Source organism: Labeo rohita, chromosome 7, assembly GCF_022985175.1.
Source record: "Labeo rohita strain BAU-BD-2019 chromosome 7, IGBB_LRoh.1.0, whole genome shotgun sequence".
Lineage (NCBI taxonomy): Eukaryota > Metazoa > Chordata > Actinopteri > Cypriniformes > Cyprinidae > Labeo > Labeo rohita.
The window spans coordinates 28,038,784-28,059,157 of NC_066875.1; the positions used below are offsets into that span (position 1 = coordinate 28,038,784).

General features: G+C 35.9%; 1 protein-coding gene across 1 annotated transcript; it reads left to right on the forward strand.

Moving 5' to 3' along the window:
* Positions 1 to 477: 477 nt before the first annotated feature.
* mmp2 (matrix metallopeptidase 2) lies at positions 478 to 20,016 on the forward strand. The gene is made up of 13 exons (XM_051115013.1): positions 478 to 839; positions 1,257 to 1,483; positions 3,733 to 3,881; positions 4,274 to 4,402; positions 4,510 to 4,683; positions 4,858 to 5,031; positions 8,641 to 8,814; positions 8,970 to 9,125; positions 9,258 to 9,384; positions 12,810 to 12,946; positions 16,431 to 16,590; positions 17,000 to 17,109; positions 18,987 to 20,016. Exons 1-13 carry the CDS (start codon positions 687 to 689, stop codon positions 19,088 to 19,090), a joined length of 1,974 nt encoding a protein of 657 aa, XP_050970970.1. The 5' UTR covers positions 478 to 686; the 3' UTR covers positions 19,091 to 20,016.
* Positions 20,017 to 20,374: the final 358 nt, after the last annotated feature.

Sequence of the window (20,374 nt, forward strand, 5' to 3'; positions counted from 1 at the left end):
TAGGATACAGCGTCTTCACGAAATGACTTAAACCACATGGAAACTTTTCTGTGTTTGTGGGCGGGGAAGTTGTTCGCGACGTAGAACGTGGGCGGACATTATGCAAATGTGTTACTTCGTGACGTACAGCCGTAACAGAAAAAAGATTCGAATTCCTGACGACTCGTTCAGGCTATTGTGAACCGACTCCTTTTTTGGTAGACAATAAGTTTATGTATCGTGCACTGTCGGCTTCACAACTTTGCAGATAGTTTATGTTCACATACAGCTACATGACACACTGCATGAAAGGTCATATTTGAAAAGGCATAATAGGAGCACTTTAAAGTGTTTAAAACCGACTGGCCTAGCTTAAACTTAAAACTTCAAGCCTCTCTTGTGAGTGTCTCCATGGTGCGCGCACACACATCTCAAGTGCTCGCTCGCTCCCGCTGGCGTCTCCTATTTCACTGCTCTCCCAAATTCTTGGATCCGGAGGCTGCGCAGTCCCAGCTCAAACCCCAGCATCAGAAAAGTGCGTGTGCAAGCAGAACCTATTCCACAGACCACGAAAGCAGGATGTGTCGCTGAGGAAAAGAAAGAACATTTGCAGTGCAGTCGGAGAAACTTGAAGCTCGGAGAACACGTCGTAAAGGCCTGTTCGTCACCTTATTTTTAACACACAGACATCTCGGAACCGGACCAAAATGATGTGCTTTAAGTTTTTCAGCTGTAGGCATGTTGTCCTCAAAGTTTTCCTCGTGCAGTTTCTTGCTTCCCTGCAAACTTATGCTGCGCCTTCACCCATCATAAAGTTTCCAGGCGATGAGACGTCTTTCACAGACAAAGAAGTGGCTCTGGTCAGTGTGTTTTCATTTCTTTCAGAGTTAGTTAGCAAGTTTATTATTTATTATTTATAATAATTATTATTTTTAACAAAAAATAAAAATAATAATATAATGTATATGAAGTTTGTCATTTTATATTTTAATTTTGGGTCCCTCAGAACCTTGCTAATATTAACAAAATTATATTATTTCAAGTATTTGTGCAGTATTTAACTTTGAGCCTTTATTCACTGTTACACTATGGAAAGTGTAAAGCACAAGTACACCATATGTTTACATGGTGGTTAGGAACATGTGGAATGTGTTAAACAGTTTCAGTTAAGTTGACACAACTCTCTCTCTCTCTCTCTCTCTCTCTCTCTCTCTATCTATCTCTCTTTCTCCCTCCCTCGCTTGCTCTCATTGTATCCTTATTTATCTTTTTCACAGCACTACTTAAATAAGTTCTATGGCTGCCCAAAAGACAGGTGTAATCTGATGGTGTTAAAGGACACACTGAAAAAGATGCAGAAGTTTTTTGCTTTACCTGAGACAGGGGAGATTGACCAGAAGACAGTAGAGATCATGAAGAAACCACGATGTGGAGTTCCTGATGTGGCCAATTACAATTTCTTTCACAGGAAGCCCAAGTGGGGACAGAAAAACGTTACCTACAGGTGTGTGTTTACCTCAGACAGTGCTGAGTGCTGAGCTTACAGTTTGTCAGTCACTTTAACCCTTTAAAAATATATTTACAATCCTGTCAACACCAGTTATCTTGTATTATAAAAATGTGATCTTTAAGTAGTTTGAGAATGAGAGTTTTGTCCTTAACAAAAGTTCTAAAAAAGGAACAGGGACCATATTTGTGTGAGTCAGTAAGCCAGTCAAAGACACGGAGAGCACAATCAACATATCTTTCAAGAATGTTCCCAGCCATGGCTATGTTGGAGGTGGAGCTTAAAAAAGGAACAACAGATCTAAATTTATTAGGTTATAAAGTTCTGACTACAGGGAATGCAAGAAAAGTTTGGCCATGAATGAATATTTACTGTCATTGAAGGAACTGGCCAGTAGTCAAACACAAAATAAGTGATCAATAGTCTTTTGTAACAAAAAGGACAGAGTTGGGATCTTGGGGATATTTACTGGCCTGCATGTCCTGACAGCGTTTAATGAGTCATGACCACAACTATGTTGCTTTGCCAGTAAAACGTTTTCAGGCCCCATATACAGATCTGTGGAAGAAATGCCTCAGCCTTAGATTTTCTGCCAGCATCAGCTTTGCTAATTTAACAGATATTTAGATTTATTATTTTGAGCCTCGGGATGCTCCCGTCAGTATGTGAATATTCAAGATGTTGTGCTGTATTGAGGTCACGTCTAGATTTCATAACTCATGTTTTCCAGAGTTCTTTGTCCACTGGAATGTTTTTAGAATAACATATTTTCAGTGTTTCATCAGCTGAACAAATTGTACTTCTATTTCTCAGAACCTTTAAATTCATGTGAAATTGAAGGTTTGGTTCACCCAAAAATTAAAATGACCATAATTTACTCAACATTACGTCATTTCAAACTTGTTTGACTTTCTTTCTATTGTGGAACATACAATGTCCATATAATGAAAGTCAATGGTCACAAAACTGATTGCTCACCAGCATTCTTCAGACTATCTTCTTCTGTGTTCCGTAGAATAGAAAGAATTGCATACATGTTTGGGGTTACGTGAGAGTTAATAAATGATGAATGTATTTTCAGTTTTGGGTGAACTGTCTCTTTACATAAGTCCTGATCAGACTAAGGTCCATAGGCGCACTATTTTGCAGGTTGCCTCGTAGAATGCCATTGTCCTTGTAGATTGTGCCATGGTTTGGCATTAGAAAATAGCATAACTTTAGTATGTGTGTAAGATACATACTCTGGTAACCACCACAAGTACAGTTAGCATTTACTACTTGCTTTGATGTAAGTGTGCACCTGCACATTAAGTATTTTGTGAAGTTCTTTCAACCTAAGCCAAACTATTGCAAGAGCTCTGATGAGCATTCAGCCCCACTGATTTTGGTGTGATGAAGGCTGCATGGAAAGTTCCTTTCGTATATTGAAAATGTCTGCTGCTTTTGTCAGAGGCTAGCATTATCACCTGTGTTTTCCAGGGTGGTCACCATAACATCTTTTCACCCCATGCTGTTCTGGGACTATTAAAGAGCTTCTTGCTGTTCTGGAACTATTATAGTGCTTCTTGCTTGACTATTAAAGAGCTTACTGCTTATTCATAGAAAAACTTTTTTTAGTTTTTCGCACCTGCCGAAATTGTTTGATGTTGCTCCATTTTTCTGTAGGGACCATTTCAGACTGCCTTGTAATGCCAGAGCAGGTTTGGATTTGGCAGTCCTGGTTTTGGTTTGAAGTGGAGCTCCCTCCTTAGGAGAAAGAAACCTGACCATGCTGCACACCAGCAGGTGATCAGTGTAACCCACTGTCCTCTGATCGCTGTGTGTGTGTGATCCGTAATAGCTTGATAATGATTGGATTTAGCTGGGAACCTGGTGGCCAACCATTGGCAATGAAAAAAAAGAAGCACAGAAAGCATCCAAAGGTTTACTGCATGTGATACTTGAGTTTGACAATGTCATCGTGAAACGTGATGATTGGCGACTTTTTGTCTGGGCTTATACTCCTAACTTTATGCATTCTTGAGCCACTCAAAGTCATAAGGAAAAAAAGCAAATGCAGTACCTGCTTATCTACGATAACAATATGACAAATAATTCTGTAAATGAGAAACACAGAGATTTAAAAAAAAAACATTACAGAAATTGGAAACAAACTTAGGGAATGACAAATACTTCTGTATTTTATTTTCTAAAAAATACTGGAAATTATAGTTAAAAGAAGGCAATATTGTTTTCTTCTTCCGCAGGATCTTAGGGCACACCCCAGATCTGGATGAAGAAACGATTGATGATGCTTTCTTTCGTGCATTTAAAGTCTGGAGTGATGTCACACCTCTGAAATTCAGCAGGATCATGGATGGAGAGGCTGACATCATGATTAACTTTGGCCGAAATGGTATTCAAGAAAATCATTTATCTGTGTCTTTCTATACCATATGTTTCTGTACAAGATTCTGAACTACTGTGGCGTAAATGTACAAATCAGATTCATTTTTTCCCTAATCACAGCTCTAACATTTAACTATCAGGTCACATACTAACCACAGTCACTCTGGAAAATCTTTAAAGCTTCTTGCACTAGAGACTGATTTACATTGCGGTCTTTGGAAATACCATTATGGCTGCACAAGGCAATTACAAAAAAAAAAAAAAAAACAATGTTGAATCTTTCCTGAGCAAACTGTAAATGAAAAATTGTGGACAAAATCTAACAAAAACACTACCCAAAACACTATTGTGGTGTGTTGGATTACAACAAGTAAGTTAAATGTGTTCTGTTCCTTGTAGAACATGGTGATGGTTACCCATTTGATGGGAAGGATGGTCTTTTGGCTCATGCCTTTGCTCCTGGACCTGGAATTGGAGGAGACTCTCACTTTGATGATGATGAGTTGTGGACATTAGGAGAGGGACAAGGTATGTCACTTGTCTTGCTTCTGGCAACTTGTTACCTCTTTTAAATTCAAGCAGTTGGTTTTTATTGTTTTTTGTATTTCTCTCTCTCTCTCTCCCTGTTGATTCAGTGGTAAAGGTGAAGTATGGTAATGCAGAGGGGGAGTTCTGTAAGTTTCCATTCTTGTTCATGGGTAAAGAGTACACCAGCTGCACCTCTCAGGGTCGAGATGATGGGTTCCTTTGGTGCTCTACCACATACAACTTTGATGAAGATGGAAAATATGGCTTCTGCCCTCATGAGCGTGAGTAGCCTGTGTTTTAGATTATAGTATGATTTGACATTGTTCCCATCCAAAGCAAAATTTAGGCTGTTACATCACAGACTTAATTTTGGGAAGAAGTGTGACACATTGTGAATGTAATACTGTACGTCATAATCACTGACTCACTGAGTTTTGTTCCTTCCTGTGTTGCAGTCCTGTTCACATTGGGTGGGAATGCAGATGGAGCTCCTTGTAAGTTCCCCTTCACATTTCAAGGGGAAAAATATGATAGTTGCACCACCTCAGGACGGGATGATGGGTACCGTTGGTGTGCCACTACCGAAGATTATGACCGTGACAAGACTTATGGATTCTGTCCTGAAACAGGTCAGTCTATAATAGGGCTTCAACAATTCCCCAATTCTATTCAAGTATTCGATCTTAAAAAATCCTCAATTACATTTTGCCCATGACGAGTAATCGGCAAAATACCAGAAGTGGTGCATTCCACATATTAAACCCATTTAAAAATCAGAATAAAGCATAATGCTATTAAGAATTCACGGACACTACGATTCCTTTAAAAAAAAAAAAAAAAAAAAAAAAAAAAATATATATATATATATATATATATACACACATATATATGCGATGCAGGTTTAATATAGATACTTTAATTGATTATTTAAATGCGTGTAGGTCAGAGTGGCTCTGTTCACAGTAAATGCTACTACACACACTGTTGTCATATTTACGTGTATGGAGCATCTAAAACTCCCTCTCTGCATGTTATTGTAACGTTGTTACAATAATATTGTAATATTGTAATATTATTATAACGTTTATTTGGGAATGCAACGTGCTATTTCATCAGATTTGTAAGGCAAATTATTTATAAACTTACGCAAACACAACAGAATATATCATCTTTCTCAATATGCTAACTGTTCGTCGCGATTTCAAAATAAAAGTTTAAACCCTCACTCTGAGTTTACACGGTTTGATGTCCACATATTCTAGAAATTGCTGTGGCTGTAGCTTTTCTATCATAAAGAAATGGCCAAATATTAAATATTAAGTGGACCTTTAAATTAAATGTTGTTGAGTCAATATTAAACACAGATTAGATTGCACAGTAAAGTGTAAAAACAGTCATCAGGCTGCACTGCAGTCATTTGTTATAATGTGTAATGTACATTAGCTCTATTGTATATAAAACATTAAGTATTTTAACAAATGTTCAATTCAAAAATTTGATTACTTGCTTTTGATTCTTTATTTGAACTAATTAATTGTTGTTATTATATATGTGTTTTGAGTAATTTTAAATAGTTCACTTAGGTCTATTTTTATTACTACAAAAAATTCATTAAGGTTACTCGAATACTCGTTTAATCGTTGGAATAATCGACCGATTACTTGATTACCAAAATAATTGTTAGTGACAGCCCTAGTCTATAGAGGGTATGCATGCGACGTCACCGTCAGCTGGAGTGGCTACGGCTCCGCCCACTGAGTGGCAAAAAGACTGAGTGGCAGCATTGGTTTCAATGTGAATGCTGCGACAGAACACACAAAACACCTCTAAAACCAGAACAAGCTTTGCGATTGACTGTATAAAGAGATTTGACAGGAAACCTGAGGTAGATTTTTACAGACTGCTGAAAGCTACTGAAAAGAGAAGCAAATTAATCGCTGCAATTCAAAGAAACAAATGGTTTCCTGGCAGCAAAACATGGATTTGCAGTTATTATTTCATGTTATTATGTTGAATTGTGCAATAAAATCATATCATATATATTGTATTATTGTAGTATATCGTATTGACAACAAATCAACAAATCAATATTTACCATCTTAAATTCTGCATAACTGGATGTTTTTAAATAAACACTGACAAAAACTATATACGTTTTTCAGCTGGACGATATGACGACATATATAATATTGATATAAGTGATCACTGGGGTTTAGACCAACCTATTTTGTATTTACAAAATGAGTTCACAGGCAAATTTGCTTTATTTATTTTCACCGGCGTCAAAATCAAACACATATAAGTGTTAGAAAACACGATTCCTGGATGCATCAATATCCATTGACCACTGGATATTTGTTAAGTTGTTAGGAACATTATATCAAGTTCAGCAACCTTTAGTTTAAACCGATTATCGTTTGTTTTACTCGCTTTTTCGCATCTTCCCTATTAAATCAATTCACACTAAAGGCTCTTTTGCCACTCGGTCCGGCTGAGGGGCGTGTCCCGGCAGGAAAGTGACGTCAGTGCATACCCTATTTATTTTGATTTCTTTGAAAACCAAAAGTAAGTATAACCTACATTGCCGTTTAATAGTTTGAGATCTGTAAAGGAATTAATACTTTTATTCAGCATTAAATTGATCAAAAGCAGTTTGTTACAAAAAAAATAATAATAATAAATCCAAAGTTCTATCATGAAACTCTAGATGGCGCAGACCAATAGGTCTAACTCAGTCTGACATAATGACATCATCACATGTCATGGCTGATTAGTTCTTTTTGTATCAGCAGCCAATGAGCTTGCTGCTCAACATTCTAACACTGGGCTAGTGCTAGCTGTAGCAGTTGCAGCGCGTTTTCGAAACCCTCCACCTTCCCCAGCTCCACCTGTATAGATCTGCTACGGGGTGATTAATGCATGGTATATATGAGGGTTATTTCATATGTTAAATGTGCAGCAGCAGTATTTCTTACATGCTCACAGCAGCATGTTGCGGATTTATTGGCAGTAGCAAGTCTCTTGCTTTCCCGCAGCAGCAGCAGCTTCACCGATCTATTCCACCAAGACCAAACACATTAACACTGACATGTAGATTACCATGCTAAACCCGCAGAGAGCTGTCATGATAGAAATGCTATTATTTTGAACTTTATATTGATATTTTTGATTACAAAATCCTGAAAAATCACTGTTTCATGTTTTCAACATGTTTTTAATGAGATATGTATATATGTATATGTATCTGTTCAGTTATTACATTTTTAAAGTACTTGTTACAGCATGTTACAGAATGGTGCTTTAACACTGTAAGCAAGCCAAAGGGGACAGTGACAAGAAAAACACATGTAAAACAACAGATGTTTAGATGTTGCTCAAGACATTTTACCATTGATCCAAGTGAACACACAGTTACGCAATCACAAAATTAATTGTTGGGAGTCATTACAGTGCCTTTAAATTAGTAATGTGTCTTCTGCGCATTTAATTTTGAAGGTCAGTCAGTCTTTAAAGCAGTTCTCTATTCACTTTGCTCTCCATTCACTCTTCAGTTTTCATCAGACTGTAAAAGTTTCTTATTGCAAGATATTTTCCATTGTATTACTGATCTGGCGTAAGCAAGTCAGGAGCACAGAACTCATCTGGTTGTAATTCCCTGGGAATGCAGCTCTCTCTTCCTATTTGTGTATGTGTGTGTGTGCTGAATAAAAGAGTCACAAAAACAAGTCCAGAATGGTGCAAGCCATCACTTTAAATTGGAGCTTTGGGCCACAGTCCCATACTTTAGCTGAACTTTAACAAAACACAGCTCTGTTTATGCTATGAAACTGGTGTGACCTTCATTTTGAGTCTGTCGAGTCAGTGTGATTCAGAGTGTTGAGTCTGTGTAATTGAGGAGGACTCCTCCCTGATGCTTCGCTTAGCTCATGTAGTTTTTCTTTACGTTCAAATGCTATGATCTAATATGTGGGTTTACCGCTAATTACAGCCTGCGTTATAGCTTGTGACATCATATTTGAAAAACAGATACACACTCTTAATCGTAACAGTTTCCATACCACTGCTTTTTTTGCCTCTCTTAGTATTTTAGTTGGTGTTATGTATTTTATTTATTTATTCATTTAGTTCTAATCAAGAGCTGTCACAAACTCTGGCCCTTAAATGAAATGTCAATTATACTTTTTAAACCCTCTATATGTTTATAACACCATTTTTGTTATTTTTCATTTTAATGACAGCCATGTCAACGGTCGGAGGAAATTCAGAGGGTGCACCCTGCGTCTTCCCCTTTAAATTTCTGGGCAACAATTATGACTCCTGCACCACTTCAGGACGCAGTGATGGGAAAATGTGGTGTGCCGTCACCAAAAGCTTTGATGACGACCGCAAGTGGGGCTTCTGTCCTGACCAAGGTGGCATAGAGATATTTTTGGTCATTATTTGTATAATTTGTGCATGCTAAAAATATTCTGTTGTTGTGATGTCACAAAAAAATATTTTCTCTCTTGTTGTGATGCTATACTTGTTATGTAAATTTAGTCAGAACTGGCCTCTTTCTTTTTCTCAGGCTACAGTCTATTCCTGGTGGCGGCCCATGAGTTTGGCCATGCCCTGGGTTTGGAGCACTCTGAGGACCCTGGAGCTCTCATGGCTCCCATCTACACATTCACCAAAACCTTGAGGTTGTCTAATGATGACGTTAAAGGCATCCAGGAGCTCTATGGTGAGTGTGAAGTGTGGAAGACAATATTGAAATGATCAGCTTCAACTTAGGGACTTTATTACTTGCATTAAGTTCATATTTGAAGTATTTATAAATATTTTTTTTTTCCTCTCAATGCTTTTGTTTTTACAGGTGTACCAACAGACAAACCATTGCCAACTGAGCTCCCGCCGGTCACGCCGATGGATGTATGTAATGAAAACATCATATTTGATGCTGTAGCCCAGATCAGAGGAGAGATCTTCTTCTTTAAGGACAGGTAATTAAAGACACCTAGTTCACAGAAAGGCCTGCATGATGTTGTTAATGTGAACCTTATTCCTAAGGTGAATAGAAAATAGCAGGGTAAATTCAGGCAAGATCACAGTACTGCTTACTTTTGGTTTTTTGTCCGCAAAACATCTATGCAGTGATTTGACCGGTTGAATAGAACACCATGATTTGCAGCAGCAAATACCAGGCGCACAACTGTGGGTAGCAGTTATTTCATTTTAGCGTTTGCTGGCAGGGAACGCTCAATTCATCTGTTTTCAGTGGTTTCAAAATCTTTCTGCTTGCATGCACAGGAAATGGCCCCATGGCCATCTGGGGAAACTTCATGACCCAGTTTATCTGCCTTTTAAAAAGCTTCAGCATATCTTTTTGAAATCATTATGGATGGGAGTAATGGCTTTATAGAGGTTGGAATAACAGGATGACGATTTAAACAGGAGAAGAATCATGCCAATGCCTTAGCCACATTGTTAGTCCAGAATTCAAAGGAACTCAAACAAAGTAAGTGGTGGCAAGAGTGGGTAGACAAGGGAAAGTCCACAAAGCTGATCCCACATCCCAAAATCAGAATACCTAAGCACAGACATTACCATATCAAGGGGGCTTTTTTATTCCTTTGAGCACATTGTTTTTGTCTGGCTGAATTTTGCTGGAATGATTTAGTGGGAGACAAAATTTGCTGACTGCTTTAATGTAGTACATGATCATGACCAAGTAAACACTTTCCACATCGCTGACTACAGACATTTGTACAGACTAATAGAGATATAAACTCACAATTCTGAGAAAAGTCACAGTTGTTGAGATATAAACTTATAAGTCACAATTGTTAAGATATAAACTCACAATTCTAAGAAAAAAGTCACTATTGTGAGGCAAACTCACAATACTGAGAAAAAGTCGCAATTGTAAAATATAAACTTGTAATTCTGAGAAAAAGTCGCAATTGTAAAATATAAACTTGCAATTCTGAGAAAACAGTCGCAATTGTGGAATATAAACTCACAATTCTGAGAAAAAAAGTCGCAACTGTGAGAAATAAACTTGCAATTCTGAGAAAAAAAGTCACAATTGTTGAGATATAAACTCGAATTTCTGAGAAAAAAAAGTCATAATTGCGAGATATAAACTTGCAATTCTGAGAAAAGTCACTATTGTGACAGTCGCAATTCTGGGAAAAAAGTCACAATTGTGAGATATACAGTAAACTTGAAATTCTGAGAAAAAAGTCACTATTGCTAGATATGAACTTGCAATTCTGGTAAAAAAAAATTCTCAATTACGAGATAAACTCGCAATTCTGAGAAAAAAGTTACTAATTTGAATATAAACTTGCAATTCTGAGAAAAAAGTCACAGTTGTGAGATATAAACTCGCAATTCTGAGAAAAGTCAATATTGTGAGATATACTCGCAATTCGTTACTATTTTGAAATATAAACTTGCAAGAATTCATCAAGAATCTCTGTTACCGGGCCATTCAGGGTACCTCTACTACAGTATTGAAGTTGCTTTGGGTTATTCCGTTTATGTTGGTGCCTGAGAAGCAACCTTAATAAATCTACACGCATATATTACGCCCATTTAAATATCATTTACTGTTTGAATTTTTTCATTTGTATTTGAAATGCTGTTCATGCTCTACACTTACTACTTGCATAATCAGAGGTAAACGTCATAAATGTTAACATTATGGAGGGGTGTCCAAAGCAAATATAAGAAAAGTATAAGGAGTGCTGTCATTGGTTTTCACCTGCATGCTCATGGACCAGGAGCTCTGGAACGAAGTAGAGCCACTCACTATTCTACACACACCTCCAGTTTTAAAGCTGACTGCTGTGCGGTTACAGAGATCATCACAGGACCACACACACACACTGAAAAGGGTGTATGCTGGATATGAGCATATATCTGTGTAGGACTCAATGGGCTCTTATACCCTCTTAGCAAGATTGTGAAATACTGATCTGAAGTATCCAGATCATGCTGATTCCATAAATCAAAATAAAGCCTGTCTTTTCCAGTATCTTTACAGTCCTGTTTCTTTCTGAGAGAGAAAATTTGGGAAAAATTGAGGGAAATGTTTCCTTTGTCTCACAATGTTTGCATTTTATTCATTTTACCAGTGTTTTTATCAAAAACTATTTATTTATTTATTTATTTTTTATTTAAAAGAATTATGTAACTATTATAATTGATTGTAATATAAACATAAAAATGCTTTAAATTCAAATTATAATTTATAACAAAAAATGTTTCTGAATCTGTAAGTCTCAAACACATTACAATATGCAGTCCAGTTTTTAATATAATGTTGCATCATGAGATCTCTGGTGATTTCCTGCCTCTGGTAGTTCAGCTTAAAATCAATCTTCTCCAAGTGTCTGAACCTCTCTTCGTATTTTCGCTGATGAATATTATTTGTCTGTGCAGGCAAGGAGTCAAACATTTCAGCAGTGGAAATGTCATTATCATTGAGTTGTGATCAAATTACGGCGTAATTCTGTGAATCTGAGGATCCCTGGAGCTGCAAGTCTCACTTTACTGTGTGGGCAAAATGACTTGAGATCTCAGATATTCACCCAGCTGGATAAATGGGACAGCTGTTTAAGCCATTTCACAGAGAAAAAGGGAGATGAAGAGAGTAAGGCCAGAGAGCACACCCCCAGAAGGTTCACTAATGTTTTGTTTATTCAGCTGCACCAGAAAGTCTTTATTTTATCTAATCTTTGGCTCATATTTATAAGCCACATCTGAGGCATTTGATAATATGAATTCTTCTTCTGTCTCATATAGTTTCATTTCTAAGACGGCTGCAAATAAGAGCTGAACTCAACTGGTGTTTTAGTACAAGAGTGATCAGTTCTTACATGTTTAATTGCATAGACAGAAAAGTGTTTACAGCTGAAGAAGTGGAGCTTTGGGCCAAAATGTTTGATTTTATTTCAACTGTAACTTAGTGCTGAGATCTGAAGTTTACCGTAAAATGAAATAACTGCTGACAGAGGCTGTGTGCTGCTCACAGAAACTTTTCTTCACTCTAGTGAGCTATAGTCACTTGAAAGTCCTAAGATCTCTGTCTTTCCTGAGACTGTTTTGGCCTTTTGAAAAATAGGTCAGTGGAAAGAGGTCTGGGGTAGTTGGTATTGTTTTTGTGGTTCATTCTGGGGCAGCAGGCAAGTTTGGACATGTCCAAATGCCTCCTAACTCATTCTTCAGCCATAATAAGAAACATCTGCTCAGTGAATCACCTCACTGTAGCAAGAGTTCGGCACACGCTGTCTCTTTCAATCTCACTTGCTTATTTTATCTCCCTTCTTTCCCTCGTTTACTCGTTCTTTCTTTCTTCTTTTTTTTTTAACGTGTACAAGCATTTTGTTGCTCTGTCTTACTGTAACCCCTCCTGTTACAGATTCCTCTTCAGGACTGCTGATGTCAGGAGGAAGCCAACAGGGCCCATGCTGGTTGCTACATTCTGGAGTGAACTTCCAGAAAAGATTGATGCAGCTTATGAGAATCCTCTAGAGGAGAAGACGGTCTTCTTTGCAGGTAAAGGACAGAACCGAGTGTGACACTTAAGGCCAATGGCAGTGAATACAAAAATACATGAAAAGAAATGTCAAAAAAAAAACAATGTTGATCATAGAATTTGATCAAGAATCTACCAAATTTAACATTCACACATTTACATATTTTATCCACAGTCTATCTCTATATTGTGGATAAAATTACACATGCACTGATCACTTCCTGGCACTATAAACAGAGATGGGTTATGGGCGGCTTATATACAGTGCACAGCATAAATGAGTATGTATGTATTAAACATATACTTAATAAAAGCAACAAAATATATGCCAATATTTTCTGTAAAATAAGTAAATTAGCCAATTTTGTTCAAATAAAGATTGCAGAAATGAGTACACCCTAGATGTAATTCAGCAAATCTATAATATTTTAGTACGTAGTATGTCCTCCAGAACTTTAAGTATACTGCTCTGACCCTTCATGACAAATTTTCACATCTGTCCTGTTTAACTCCTGGAGGACGACCTCCTTAAATTCCCTGGTCTTTAATGGGCAGCTTTGCTTAGTTTGTCTCTACAGAATCCCCCACACCCACTCAAGAGCGTTAAGACTGAGTGAAATACATGTTCACTGAAGCATTTTCATTTTGGGAGAACGAATATCTTCATTGTCACGTGGAAAAAATGCCCAATAATGCAGGGAATGAGGGGAGGGTAGCATCGGCAGTTTTAGTTTTTTGTATTATATCACACAGTGGTGACAGCATTGATAAAGCACAGCTCCCTCACACCTTCAGCACTCAAGCATCCCTATAGAAGAACTTTATTACCACTGAACGTCACTGTGGGTACCAGGCACTTCTCACTGTACTCCTCCTCTAGCAACACTAGAACATTTTGGATGCTTTTTGATCCGAAATGATTGACTTGGTCTCTTGAGACCATTCTGTGAGATAAAGTGTCACTCTTTTCATAGCTTTTGCCAGCTCTGAGACTCTTGCATGGTATTTCTCCGTCTCTATTTGTAGCAAAAAATCACTCAAAAAAATCACTCATCACTAATCATTAAATGAAAACTTAAAGTGAAGACCTGATTATTTCAGGAGCCTTGTCACAAGTCCATTGTTTTTGAATGCCGGTGCTACCTCTGCTATATTTTCACACTTAACAATAATTTGGTATTCCTCTTGTGCCATTGTCCTCTCTTATGCTAAGAAATAAGTCACCTGGCAGTTCTCTCCCAAGTGGTTTCATTGTTGACAGCATTAAGTCTGTGTATGATTTGCAAAAGGCTATAAAACGCCATTAACTGTCAGGAAATTACTTGTCTTTAAAAGTTTTGGTTCAGTGTACTTACCTGTTGATCAAAAATAGCCTTAAACCTACACTTTTTTTTAGTAACTTTCAGGAGGGTGCACTCATTTTTGCAACACAACATTTATCACTTTGATAAGAAAATTTTATTTCAGGGTTTCCAACTCTCACGCGTTTGCTGTGAGACACGCTTTCAGGCTCTGTCTCGCTCTCACTTTGCCCATGTAAATCTCATGCCAAATTGGCAACCCTGCTTGCGATTTTTAACAAAGTTTAGCTTTCAAGTGTTGTAAGTTTTAATGCTAAATTCAAACAATAAATACCGTTTTGGCGCACTTAATGTGGCGTAAATTGTAAAATGTAGCGCTTCTGTAAACTCCAGAGCCATTGAAAAACAGAGCTGCGACAAGCTTTGATCTCGCCGCCGTCGCCGCCACACGGTCACGTGATTCACGGAGCTCTCAAAACAAACCAACGTTGACAGTTTATTTGATTGTGTTTAAGCAGGGTAGAGACTTCACTATACAGGCATTTGCAGCAATTTTTGGTAAACATTACAGCATATTATGCACTGTTTTTTTCCGCCGATGACATGTATAGTATAATTTGATTCTGGATGTGATCAAATGATGGAGAAGCAACCCTTACGAAAATTAAACACGGTTTTTACTACAAATAAAACCAAAAAATAATGGTTACTACAGTTAAACCATGGTAACCACAAATTAACCATGGTCTTGCTATACTAACTATAGTTAAACAATGGTATTTGTAGTAAAACTATGGTTATGCAAATGGTAATCAATGCCCCAAAAAAACATGGTCCATTAATGACTTAATATTAAAAAAATATATACATATATATATATATATATATATATTATTTTAGATGTTTGTTACTTATATTACAAGTTGTGTAATATTTAAGGTTAAACAGAGAAAAGGGTTTTAAATTCCAATGCAAAGAGGTTTTAAATAATTTTCATTTGTAAATGCCATGGTTTACCCACTAGGTACCTGTATGTCTCTTTACTAAATATACATGTATCTAGAATATTGCAGGTCATACCTGCTTACTTATTTTTAAGTTTTTCATTTGAATAAATATTTAGAAATAATTTAAATACTATATTTTTTAATGTGAAATTTAAAAAGTTAATAACTTACATCATTTTTTAAATGATACTCGTATAAGTACACACACTGAATGCAAGCAAATACTGAATTTAAACCAAGTTTAAAATTATGCTAAAAAATCATTCAGCTGCACATCAAGTTTATGTTTCTGTATCTTGTGTTTTTGAGAAACACGCACCACCATTCAAAAGTTTGGGGTCAGTATGCATATTTGTTTATTTAATTATTTATTCACTTGTTTGTATGGAAAGAAATTAATACATTTATTCAGCATTAAATTGTTCAAAAGTGACATATACTTTTATAATGTTACCAAAAATGTGTTAATAAATGCTGTTCTTTTGAACTTTCTATCTTGAAAAATGCAGAACGGTTGACATAAAGATATTAAGCGGCACAGCTGTTTTCAAAACTAATAATAATATGAATTGTTTCTTGAGCAAGTGGGGAAGCATATTAGAATAATTTCTGAAGGATTATGTGACACTGAAGACTGGAGTGATAGCTGCTGAAAATTCAACTTTGCATCACAGGAATAAATTACATTTTAAAATATATCAAAATTAAAAGCAAGTATTTTATGTTAATATTATTTTACAATATTAGAGTTGCACTGTATTTTTAATTTCTTTCAGCACTTGAGCACTTTTTTAAAAAAAACAAAAACACTAAAAAGTTTTACCAACCCCAAACTTTTGAACCAAAGTGTATGTCAGAAAGCAAGGTTTTGTAAATTGCTGAAAAATACTGTATATATTATACGTTATAAATATTCTGTGTCTGTGTGTTCTGTGCCTACATAATGAGGACCAAATGTCCCCACAAGTATAGTAATACCACTAAATTTTGATATTGTGGGGACATTTTTGCTCCCCATGTGGGAAACAATCTAAAACAATCTAAAATAGCAGAAAGTAAGGGAATATATAATACAGTTTGAACAGTATAAAAACCATTACGCCTATGGAATGTCCCTACAAAAAAAGGAAACCGGCGTGTGTGTTGGTATCCTCCAAACACAATTTGTGTTTAAAATATTTTAACTGTTTCTGTAGGTGATGAGATGTGGGTATATTCTGCCAGTACTCTGGAGAGAGAATATCCCAAGAAGATCTCCAGCATGGGTCTTCCTTCAGATTTGCATGGAATTGATGCTGCCTACTCTTTCCACAAGAGCAAGAAGACTTACTTATTTGCTGGGGACAAGTTCTGGAGGTAATCTGTTTTAAATATCTCACCATCTTTGGATCTAATAAAGTATGTGTTCTCAGTGATTAATGAGCAAAATACAGTTATTCCTTAAAAAAAAACTAAATTGGAAGTAGGCTGTAGGGAATTATGAAATTATGAAGTTCCACAGATTATTTTAATAAATTATAGCAAATTTACAATAATATTCCTACAGTTGCACTGAATATTCGTTGAGAAGACTTTTTCCACTAAAGTGTTTTTCCACTTAAACCAAATATAATAAGGACGAGGCTATATATAAATGAACTCAGACTGTTATATCCTCGAGATTTACTGGAATTTACACATGCTTTTAAAAATGGAATAATGTCAGGGAATTTCAAAGTTAAGGAAAAGTAGTAATATGTTGATTATAATGTTAATGACTTCTCAGATACAATGAAGCCAAGAAAAAGATGGATCCAGGCTTCCCAAAACTTATTGCAGATTCTTGGAGTGCTATCCCCGATGACCTAGATGCTGCTCTCAGTCTTAATAGTGACGGTAAGAGACTAATGGCTAAGTGCCTGGCTTCAGATCCAGCTTTGTCTGTGGTATTCCTCTGCTCTGAATTAACCTTTTATCTCGTTCCTTTCCCCTCTCTCACCTACATTCTGTTAGATATTGCATATATTACTGATTTCTTTCGATAACCGTGTGCATTTTGGTTCTCAATCTGTGTGTGTGAGCTGGACCAAAGTTGAGCCTGGTAGAGCATTCTTGGCAGTTACCTCCAACCCAATTACTGCTGGCTTGAGGCCTTCAGCAACAAAAAAAACCAACTATATGTTTCCCCCTGCTCAAGATGAGGCATTTTTTCCAGTAACAGCCTCTGTCTAAAGTGCACATAAAAACTCAAAACGAGAGAAAAGCTTAAAAGAGAGAGAGGTTAAGGATTTATAACAGTTTTACGCAAGGTGCTCTGGTTTTGTTTAGATTTACTGGAATGTTCTTAACAAACATGCTTTTACAACCACCCAACTCTTTCCTCTGCTGTCACTAACACACATTTACACTCATACAGGTATACACACATGTACACACCTCATAGAGCAGATCTGTGTGGCGTGTGAAAGGTTCCTCTGTTTGCAGTTAGGCTGTTTGGAGCTGAGCAAGTAAAATCAGCTTCTCTAGGTTGTAGTGTTGCACGATATACCGGTACTTAAAAAGTATCACGATACCCTGCTTTTAAAAACAGTACGATTCCACATTTTACTAGTACCGGTACTTTAAGAATGCATTTTAATAAGAGCCGTATTTCTGCTTGTCTGTATTAGTGAATGGCGCAGACGCGCAGTTTCGTTTACAAACTTTACACACATTCGTGTTTTTATCAGAAAACTGTAAATACACAACACAGTATTTCTGAAATAAATAGCCTATAATAAATTAATTCTTTATCAAATCTAATTATCCTTTATAAATTCATTAGACATGCTTTTGATTATTACAATGTAATGAAATGATTAAAATAGAATCCAGAAAATTAATGGAAAACAGAGATTCACAAACAGAAACTAATTTTGAGAAAAATAATAAAACGTATTTCATAGGGCCTTAAAAACATGTCATTTTTGTTCAACGTTTAATAAATTGCTGTTATATTCTGCAAGATTCATGATTTCAATTAATTAGACATGCTTTTTGATAAATATGTTTTTTTTAATGTAATCATTAAAGTAGAGTCTAGAAAAATTTAAATGGAATTTAGGAAAAAATAAAACAGATTTCATATTTACATTTATTGTAATTGTCCTTTAGTTTGTTACTTGCATCTAGGTTCTTATTATTATTAACACAGATAAAATAACAAAAAAATGACTATGTCATGATAGAAATTGTTGCTGTGAAATAAAATTACTATATCATGAAATAAGATTTGGCTTTATCCTTTAGCTAACTTACCAATATGGCAAAGATCTCTACACACCTGTAGGCTCAGTAGTTGTTCACCATAATCCTGTGTAGTGGCACTTGCATGTGATTATTATTATTATTATTTATTAGAAAGAAATGTTTTCTTTTAATAGATAAAATAACTATGATCTCCGTTTGGATCATCTATTATTCAGTTACTTTTCCTGTTGTTCTGTTTTTTTCATAATGTCAGTTCAGTAGTAGTATCGTGATATTTTAGTCAGGTATTGTATCGAAGTCAAAATATTGGTATCGTGACAACACTACTAGGTTATGAATTAGACCCCACTCTCACTGACTGATGGATATAGAGCCATTAATGAACTAAACTGTATTAAATAGACAATTTAATTTCAGTTCTTTTTTTTTTTTTTTTTTTTTTTTGGAGTGAAATGAGTAAATTTGCATTAAACTATAACCTGTACTTTATTTTCGCTTGGTATTAACACATTAAATATTTTCAGGTCACAGCTACTTCTTCAAAGACTCCCACTATTTCAAAATGGATGACAGCACTCTGAAAATTGTCAAAGTTGGAGAGATCAAAAAGGACTGGCTACGTTGCTGAACATCAGCAGAACATTCAGCCCTGGCACTCTGTGATGACCTTCATCACTATATAAACAAGGCCAGTGTTACCTTGCCAAATGACAGCACTCAAATTTACCATTCTGCCCCTCCTGGTTAGTCAGAGCCTATTAGATTATAACCCTCCTTAGCTAACCAGAGAGGCCTGGTAGCCTTCACTGCCTGGACCATCTCTGCATGCCAAACATAGGCAGAAAAGACTGTAATTTTTGTTGTTTTGTCATAGCGTGATAATATTTGTTCATTTTAAGTATGAAAGGGTTTAGCTCCTACCCCTTAATATAGCCTACATGTATATCATCAGATTTAAAAGGACTTATGACATTTCCCAGTTACATGTAAATGTGGCAGTGGTGTCAGTGAGATGTATTTCGTTTTTGGTTTTTGGTTTTTTTGCACACAAAAAAATGCAACCAGGCAGTATGTAAAAGCACAAATTTTCTTAGTACTGATATGCAAAGATTAAAGACTTAATTCATGTTTTATTTTGTATTGTAGTAAATACTATCCAATAAAAAATCTGCATTTAATAAGAGGACACATTTTATACATGATAATTGTGTAAAAACAGAGACCAAACGACTGTCAAAGCACATCATTTTTGTTAGTCTTGTTTTTTATCTCATGGTACAGAGAGATTCACGGCACGGGTTGCCTGAAGACTGTATAGGGTTTGTTGCATGATGGACTCATGTCAAGCAAGTATCATGAGATTACTGATTAATCATTTGTACTCTTTATTTTTATTTTTATTTTTAGTTTTTTTGTTTTGTTTTGTTTTGTTTTGTAGTTTTTTAATTGACATATGCAATCTGTTTATATTTGTAATGTTTTATTTTTATTATTTTCTATTTTGCTTTGTGCACTTTGTCACTATGTCTCAAAATAAATATTAACTATCCTTTACATGGAATTTTGGCATTTATCTTTTCATTTTTAACAGTTTTTGAGTATTGTACTGAACCCCAGAGATGAGTTTTTGATTTTCACATGAAGAAAACGGTACTTTTTCCAATATTCAACTTCTGCAAAATACTCGTGTCACATTTAGACAAACAGCGCCATCTAGTGGTTATTGTATAAAAAAACGAGCTCTCAGTATGTATCATGTAGGCTGATTTAATACCCCTCACAATTATTTATGTTAAAAAAATATATTGCACTTTTTGTGGTTTGAAAATGAAACCGCACTACAGAAATGAAAACATGCTGTTTTAATTTGCATTTTACTTCCTTTATGTTCTTAAACATCACGTTACTTGGG

Excerpts from the sequence above, each read along its gene's own strand:
- mmp2 (XM_051115013.1), top strand. The coding sequence starts at position 687 with ATGATGTGCTTTAAGTTTTTCAGCTGTAGGCATGTTGTCCTCAAAGTT. Across the intron at positions 1,484-3,732 it reads CAGAAAAACGTTACCTACAG|GATCTTAGGGCACACCCCAG; the intron begins GTGTGTGTTTAC and ends CTTCTTCCGCAG. Across the intron at positions 17,110-18,986 it reads TCTCAGTCTTAATAGTGACG|GTCACAGCTACTTCTTCAAA; the intron begins GTAAGAGACTAA and ends AAATATTTTCAG.